Here is an 8,794-nt window from a genome sequence, read left to right on the forward strand (position 1 = left end):
TAATGGTAAAAGCCTAATAACACCTGCCGATTACGAGCTGATCAAAGTATAATAAGCATCAACATCTTGATATAACTGTATTTTGTACAGTTTCTTCAGCATTAAGTAATATGTAGTTTTTAACCTATTTCATACATAGGAACATATTCCTGTGATTTTGTTGCTAAACATTCTAATAAATTGTTTTCACCAAAAATGACAGGAAATACAGAGAAAATATCAATGCATCAACCTGCAAGGAAAAATCAATCAATCCTAAAAGCACGACCAATAGTATGCGGAGTGCGTATACTGTCAATACCCTCCGCATACTTTTCCAAGGTGGCATGGTGAATAATTATGTGTACCCGGTTTTGGTGAAAAATAACAGAGGGGGGGCAAAGATTTTTGTCAGGCAAAGGGAGGGCAAAGATTTTTGCAGGCTAAAAGGAGGGTGGGCAAAGCAATTTTTGGCACAGATATTTAGGCACTATTTTGATATACCACCTTAAAAAGGTGTAAAAGCATGTTAGGAAATGTTCAAATATATGCAAACTTTTCTGCCGGCTGCATTTGCATCACATGATAAGACAAATTTAGACTTCCAATTTGTGTGTGCAAAAAGGGGAGGCAAATTTTTTTGGCATATCGAAAGAGGGCCAAGGGGCAAATTTCTTTGGCATATGAAAGGGGGGGGGGGAAGATTATTTGGCCTGCAAAAGGTGGGGAAGCAATATTTGACAGACCATTAAGAATACGCCAGCACACATAATTATTGTACAGCCCCTAACCTCTTTTCTGATCGGCTGCTATGATACAGGAGTGTATGAATGACAACTATTGTTAAAATGCATGCAAGTTGCATACAAAATTTCTACTTTAACCATTTGGAGGGGTGCTAAATTGATTGATTATGTTGTTTGATTCGGTGCTCCCTCCAACATGGTGTCTTCCTCAGCTATGCCCCTGGTATTGGGCCCATGTAGAGTCCCATAACGTCTGATTGATTTCATGCCACCAAATTACGCAAGTGTGAATTCAGCGTCTTCTCTTTGTTTAAAAGGTTGGTACTGTGCTTCTTGTAGGCATCATATTCCTGAGAAAAGAATTGTAAAAATAATAGTTAATTTTAAATATAAATGATAATAATAACAATAATGATGGTGACAATGACAATAATGCATAGAGGAAGCTGAAAATTGCAAATTTAACAAGAGAATAAAAAAGGGGTGAAAAATTAATATTAATATTTCCACTATATTGCAGTGACATTTTAAAAACCAATTAATGGCAATATAAATGTGCCCACATGTGTGCCTAATATACCTTAATTAATTTGTTTTGCATTCAGGAAAACCATCTGCTTAGCTAAAAAAAGATTTTGTCTCATACTTCAATTTAATATAATGTGGAATGCAGCTATTTTCCTTATATTCTTTTCATTCCAGAATCAAACTTCAGTCAAAATGAGCATATCTGCTAAAAAATTTCTTTCACACATAAATTGTTATTTTTACTAATCTGAACCAGGCATGTTTGAACTTGTTTCAAGTAGGGTCAGTCGGTTAGTTTTTTTTCTGGAACAGGCTTAAAGACCATAAAAATCGCAGCATGAAAATTCTGAAAAAAAATCTGGACATTTTTAAAATGGTTATTTTCATTTCATGCAGCTAAAAGAATTCCCCAAATGCAAAATCTGGGTTGGTCAGGCTCATAGAGCAGTGTTTTTTTTTTTTGACGCCTGACCTGACAATTTTTTTAAACAAATGATTTTAAATTATATTATTGATGTTGTGGGAATTTAATATCAAGTCTACTTAATTACATGTTTTACAAACAATTACCCACTGGTGATTTTATTTGCCCATTTCAACCATCTGCTTATAAAAATGAAAAAAGTAGCATGGATGAAAAATATGAATATGAACCCATCAGCTCTTTGTCCCTGAATTTATTTTGTCAAAATAAGCACAAATTGCTCAAACTTTCTTTTATTACACAGAATGAATTTTTGGCAAAATATGAGCTGATAAAATTTTTTTCTGAACAAAATTAATGATTCAAAATTAAAATTAGAATCAATTTTTGTTGTCAAAAAGAAAGACAAAACCAATTTGCTGATTTCACACAGAAAAAGGGTGCATCAAAAATATGGAAGATATTTTTGTGGCATTTGTGTTTGTTTTGAGTGTTTTTGGAACTAATTGCTGCTTCTGAGCTACACTCACAAAGTAGGTGTTCTTTGTATCATGAAATCATGTATTTCAAGTTGTATATCACCCACATTAAAAAACAAGTAAAAAGGGTCTTTTTTTGCGAGTGTCTCACTTGGGATATCAAAAACAGCAAAAATGGGAAAATGGGTACCTTAACCCTAACAGAACTAGGACTCACTAAAGCTCACTATTAAAACCGCTCTGCGTGCATGCATTCCACGGGACTTGATGACGCAATCAGACCAAGACATATATACCCTGCGAATCGTTGGACCGGCCAACGTAACCTGTGTAGCTAAATGCTGGGGATCTTCTGCGTGGCATGCGAGGGGTCCGAGGTTCGAATCCCGGGGGTGCCAAGTGACTTTCTTCTTCATCTTCTCTCCTTTTTCGTTCCTTCTTTCCCTTCCGATAGCCAAAAAACCTCGGGTAGGGTTAGGGTTAAGGGGGTACTACACCCCTGCCCAATTTTGTGCCTATTTTTGCATTTTTCTCAAAAATTATAGCGTATTAGTGACAAGTAAGATATGTATATTATAGGGGCAAGGACTACAGCAACTGCACTGAAAATTCAGCAACTCAAGGCAAGTAGTTATTGATTTATTGACCAAATATTGGTTTTCCCTCATTTTTTACTGTGACTCCACAACTGTTGTCTGTGCTGAAATAAAATTTCCAGTGCAGTAGTTGTAGTCCTTGCCCCTATAATATACATATCTTACTTGTCACCAATGCGCTATAATTTTGAGAAAATTGCAAAAAATGCACAAAATTGGGCAGGGGTGTAGTACCCCCTTAATCCCACAGATATTACTGGTACCTTCCTATTAATACCTTGACTTAGTTACATGTATACATAAGAGCGCCATCAATATTAATCCAAAATGTGTTCAATTATAAGCCAGGCTTTTTACCTCATAAATTCTTGTTCCCAATGAAAAACTGTGAGAATTTCTCCTTTTCCAGGTGGTACCTACCTCATTTTTAACCTGGTCTAACAAGGCCACATTTTTTTTTTAACAGGACGGATGTACCCTTGATCTACACGACACTTGGCTACCATAATACAGTAATTGTAAGTCACTGAAATTAAGTTTTGTAACCATATGGTTACTGCAATTGATACTTACAAGTCTGAGGTCCTTAAAAGCCTTACTGACTTCATCTCTCTCTCGTTTTAACTTGATGACTTGAAGATTAGCTGAGACTTGAGCTGCTTCTCTCCTGTGACAAAAACCCCAACAAACTGTCATAATCAGTTTAGAAGTATGAACAAACTGTTTTAAACTTTTAAAAATATATATTAAAAAAAACCCTTGAACCTTTCAATAATTTCACAAATCAGGGGAGGTATTCCTTTTATACAGTAAGAACCTCAAGTTTTTAAATTTGGTGCAGGCATTGGAGGCCAATCGAATACCTTTGTTTGCATAAATACACAATGTTACCATGAGAAACATGTTCAAGTTATGTACACTTAATCATCATCGGTTTTGATATGCAGTTTTGGCGTGATCAAGCTAAATGATGTCGATCAAAATCAAAATTCAGTTTTCAATTTCATTACATGAGCCATTCTCAGAGCTTTGCTGACACCATCATAATTAGACTTATGGTTCCAGAGATTTAGTGTTGCTCAGAACAATAAAATACAAAGGAAGTTAAATACTATTATCAATATTCCTGACAGCCAACTCATTATGCTTGATCATATCGCAATGATCACATCAAGCAAAGGCTTATGGGATTTACCGAAAAGGTCAATCCATACAATTTGATGTTACTACCAGACACCACATCATTACAACAGCAACTTCTACATTTCATTGAAAATTCATGGTAACCAGATGATACAAACTTACTCAAATTTATCATCCATCCTCTTAACCTCTCTCTCAGCATCCTTAATCTTGTCTTGTAAGCCTTTGATTTCTTTCTGTTTCTCCTAAATTATACAAAAATACAAATTAAGAGTGAAGTTCAGTCTATGATTTGTGTATTTTACACAAAATGGAAAAGAAAGCATGTTTACAAATTTACTGGTTCTTTCATATAATTGAAAATGCAAGTGCCCTTCAGAAATGATTCACAGTGGCATACCAATGGCCTAAAGAATTCTAACTTTTTAAAATGATGTCCTCTAAAATTTTCAAGCCATCTCAGTCCCCCCTTCTGGGAAAAATTGAAGTAAATTTGGTTTAAACAGATCATTAATCAGATATTTTTTTTTAATGCTGAGGATCCTTTTGGCTACAAAAGAGAGCCATTGGGTGAAAATTGCAGTATTAATTTTTCTTCGAATTTTTGCGTTTGTTTGTTTATTGCTTGTTTATCTTCTCCCAAGTGGATCTTGGTTCAGCAGCGAAATGAAGGACAAGGAGCCACTTTTCAGATAAAGTGGTTCCTGGTCCATATCCTCTTACTTTGAGCCCTGTGGGTGGCAAATATTTGAATGGGGTCTTTGGGCTACTAAATGGGTCCATTTAGAATGGGGTCTTTGGGTGAAATAAACCATTTATAACTCAGTAGAGTGACCATACCCTCATGAGTATACAGCAATATATGTTTATTATTCTTACTGACCTGAATAAGCTTGCCTCTCTGCATTGTAAGTTGTAATAACTCATCTCGTTCCTTAGATAGTTTCTCTAATTTCACTGACTGATTCGCTTGACTGGTTTCAGCACTGGTTTGATGTTTCTTGAGCTGTGACTCTGCATCTGTGTTTTTATGGTTAAAATAGAAGTAAATAGCTGTAAGTTTCTAAGGATAAACAATTATTGTAGATGAACGATAACAGAAAGGGAGAAAATGGAAAGAGAAAAAGATGAAAGAATTAAAGGATGGAAAAATGGAAGGAAAAGGAAATGAAAAAAGAAAAAGAAATGAAAAGAGAAAAGAAAAGTAACTGAAGAAAGAAAGAAAGAAAGAGAGAAAGAAAAAAGAAAGGAAGAAAGGAAGAAAGAAAGAAAGAAAGAATGAAAGAAAAAGGAAAAAGAAATAAGGAAAAAGAAAGAAAGAAAGACGAAAGAAAGAAAGAAAGAGAGAATGAAAGAAAAAGGGAAAAGAAATAAGGAAAAAGAAAGAAAGAAATAAGAAAGAAAGAAAGATAGAAACAGAGAATGAAAGCAAGCAATACAAGACAAGGAAAGAAAAAGAAAGACTTTCCATAATTACCTTTGAACTGTTTTTCTGAAGTATGCAACTGCATTTGAAGTTGTTCTATTGTTGCTTGAAACTTTGCCTCCTTATCATGCATCTCAGTCTGAAGTCGGCTGTATAAATTAACAGAAAGTTGATACATTTTTAAAGCTGTGTCATAAAAGTGACTAATGATTCTCATCGAGAATTGGTTTTGCATTCTGAATACATGGGATTTTTATGGTCTACTTGTGTTGGCACTTTTTAAAACCATATTAACTTGCTTGAATGTAAGCAAATGCAGATACTCTTTCTAGAAGAATAAAGATACATTTGATGCCACCTGTTTAAAAAAGTGTATGTTTTAGAAAACTTATTTTTTGCTCTAGATATCTTTCATGTCTACAACTCTACATGTACTGAGAAAAGTATCAGATTTCTATGTTACTGATGCTGCAAACTGAGGTGAATGCGTAACATCCACTGGAAACAACATATGACAAATAAAGAGCTGTATGGTGACCTTCCAAAGTTATTAGAGAAAGGACTCGGTTTGCTGGTCACTGCTACAGACACAAGACCAAACCTGTGTAAAACTGGTGCACTGGATTCCAAAGCATGGGAAAAGAAAACAAGGAAGGCCTGCTCTAACACATGTTGACATTGTAAGACAAAGATGTCAAATTTGAATATCTACTAATTAACAAGGCAACAGCAATGCAAGACAGGAATATAATAGGCTATCACAGTTCGAGGACACCACATACTCCCAGGGTTCGATTTAACTGGTGTAGCGGAGCAAAATGCTCCCCATTTTGGACAAGCCGCTACACAAATTTCAGCTTGTACATGTATAGCAATTTTTTACAATGTAAACATTATGCTAATATTATTGGAACATTACATAAACAATGTTTTTGCTAAAAATTGCTATGGAAATTTTTCAAAGTAAATCGAACCCTGCATATAAACTCAGTAGGCAGTAGGCACAGGCAGGATACTGAAGAGTGGTCTGTTATACTAATCGGCAAATATTTCCAAATACTTCCTAAAATGCACATTGCAATCTACTCAGTTATGACATTTGAACCATACCTATTCATCTTGCTCAGCTCCTTGCACTGATCCTTCAGACTACCCACATGTTTATCCAATGATGCAATCTTCTCATTTCTCTCCACCAGAGCTGCTGAAAACAGTCTTGCATTCTCATCCTTCAGTTGTGCATTTTGTTTGTTCAGTTCCACATTCTTAAACTTATAGTCGTCTTTTATCCTTATCATCTCTTCATGGTTATCGGCAAGTTCGTAGAATCTTTGATCAAGAAGCTTAAATTTCCTGATCTCGTTGTCAATTATCTCTTGTGCTTCTCCTCTGAATCTCTCAAGTTCTTTGTTTACCCTTTCAAGTGTTTGTGAACGTGTTAGAGCCTCATCGGCTCTTTGCTTCAGGATGCATATGAGTTGTCCTTGTTCATCTATGCGTGAACGGAGCATAGCATTTTCAGTCTTGTCATCATGGGAGAGATTCCTTAACTTGTCTAGGTTTCCTTGCATTTCATCAATATCCTAATATAAAACAAACAAATAAAAAACACATACATCAAGATCACATTATATTGTTCTTCATTTTGATGATTACAAATAATAATTAACACAACACCATAGAGATTAGATCCAAAGTGTACAGACTCAAAATTGCCCTGTGTGTATTGCTATGGTAAATCTGCCATTTTGGTTTGTAGCCTATGGAAAGTAAAGCGTATAGCCTACCTCTTGTGTTTATCAGCTAAAGCCAAAAAGATAATTAATATCTTTTACTGTGAGCCTAGTACAAACGTTATGGCATGCCACAGCCACGCTTATAAATACTATGAGCAGCTCGTAATAGGTGTGAATTATTCGGTTTTTGTTACTGCACTATCAATAAAGTCCCAATTTACGCCCGTGTAAATTCACAATCGGTCTACAATACAAATGTAGGTCCGTAGATCCTGTGCCCAGCTGTGTGTCCGCTATTCTATATAAATCCACGATGATATGAGTCCCGCCTATAGTATTACGAGCTGATCAGAGTACCGGTATACATGAAGTTTTTGATACAATGTACATGTTACATGCAGTCTGAAGTAGAATGCAAACAAACTTTGAATAAAACGTTCTGGGGCGCAATCCGCATAGCAAAATAATCCTGAGGTACACTATTTTACCTTCCATGAATGATACACAAACATCATAGTGGAGCCGGCAGGCCTACTCATTGATTGTACCTTGCAACGCTCAACACAAACCTTTTGTTACATTATTCAAGTCTAAAGACAAAGACATAGGAAATGTCCCTGATCAAAAATGCTGGCTAGGCAACTGCAAAAGCTAGTCCTCCCTGGTGCCTCCCTTGAAAACATGGCTTAAAAACAAAAAAACATCAACAAACAAGCAAACAAAAACCAACAAACTTGTGTTGGTGATCATCCTAGCATTAATGCTAGATATAAAGGGAAGAATAATTCTGTACTTCTGCATCAAGATAAAGCAATCAAGGTTAATATTTTGGAAGAACCTAGTCCTAGCCAGTTTTTTGGCACTTTTTTTCTTGGCAAGTTACGTAAACATTGACAATCTCTTAGTCAAGCACAAACTGTTAAAATGTATCAAGCTGGGATATTGCGCGATGTGCTGCCATGGCATAGGAAGGGGATCATGTCATCATGATACCGCGTGCAGTTGGTTGAGTGCGGACCAAATAATTAAATAATGAATAATGAAAAATGGCCGCATGAGATATGAAAAACTGCCGGATCTATGCAAATCTGAAACTTTCATTCCCATGGCATGCGGCCATGGCCTTACGTCAAAGATAGCTATAGTATAACTAAAAAACATGATGAATTTTGGACTCGGGTGGTCTAAAAGAAAAGATCGCCATCAAAATAAAGCTTGGCCAGTTATTTTTGTATTGAAAACAAGTTTAACCTTGTTGAGAAAGTTAAATTTGATAAATTAGCAATTTTAACCTTATATAGCTCGGGTGTTCTAAAAGTCAGGATCACCAAGATTTTGCCAAGAATTGAGTAAGCTTAAAATAAAAATTCAGACTTTCAAGTTTCAGTAAGCTTAAAATTATGGTTAGGTTTTTTGTTTTACAAAGACGCCAAAAACCTGCAAGTATTGCTAGAAAACATATCCACTTTATTGGCCATAATCTGTCCCGTTTTACTCACCTGTTTGCGGGCTGAGACCATCATTTTCAGATCTTTTGGAGTCCTTCGTCCACTGCTGGAGGCCGACATCTTGAATGGAATGTTTACCGTTGATGGGCAACGTCACTCAAACCGGGTTAAAAAATGTTAATAAATAGATTTTACTGCAAAAAATAATAAATTTTATTATTATTATTTTCTTTCTTGTAAAAATCCTTAGTAAAAATATTTGTATAATCAGTTAATCCATTTTTTGTTT

General features: G+C 35.5%; 1 protein-coding gene across 1 annotated transcript; it reads right to left on the bottom strand.

Moving 5' to 3' along the window:
* Window positions 1-405: 405 nt before the first annotated feature.
* Window positions 406-8,655, bottom strand: LOC140151108 (coiled-coil domain-containing protein 89-like). The gene is made up of 7 exons (XM_072173327.1): window positions 8,557-8,655; window positions 6,432-6,904; window positions 5,373-5,470; window positions 4,779-4,915; window positions 4,058-4,140; window positions 3,326-3,419; window positions 406-1,075 (listed from the first exon to the last, which is right to left on the bottom strand). The coding sequence occupies exons 1-7, from the start codon at window positions 8,623-8,625 to the stop codon at window positions 989-991; spliced, it is 1,041 nt and encodes a 346-aa protein (XP_072029428.1). The 5' UTR covers window positions 8,626-8,655; the 3' UTR covers window positions 406-988.
* Window positions 8,656-8,794: the final 139 nt, after the last annotated feature.

Source organism: Amphiura filiformis, chromosome 4 (assembly GCF_039555335.1).
Source record: "Amphiura filiformis chromosome 4, Afil_fr2py, whole genome shotgun sequence".
NCBI classification, from domain to species: domain Eukaryota; kingdom Metazoa; phylum Echinodermata; class Ophiuroidea; order Amphilepidida; family Amphiuridae; genus Amphiura; species Amphiura filiformis.

Bases quoted from the DNA above. Each gene is read 5' to 3' on its own strand.
- LOC140151108 (XM_072173327.1), bottom strand. From the start codon at position 8,625: ATGTCGGCCTCCAGCAGTGGACGAAGGACTCCAAAAGATCTGAAAATG. The intron at 6,905-8,556 runs GTGAGTAAAACG...GTTTTATATTAG, and splicing joins TGGTCTCAGCCCGCAAACAG to GATATTGATGAAATGCAAGG. The intron at 3,420-4,057 runs GTAAGTTTGTAT...TTTTTGTCACAG, and splicing joins AGGATGGATGATAAATTTGA to GAGAGAAGCAGCTCAAGTCT.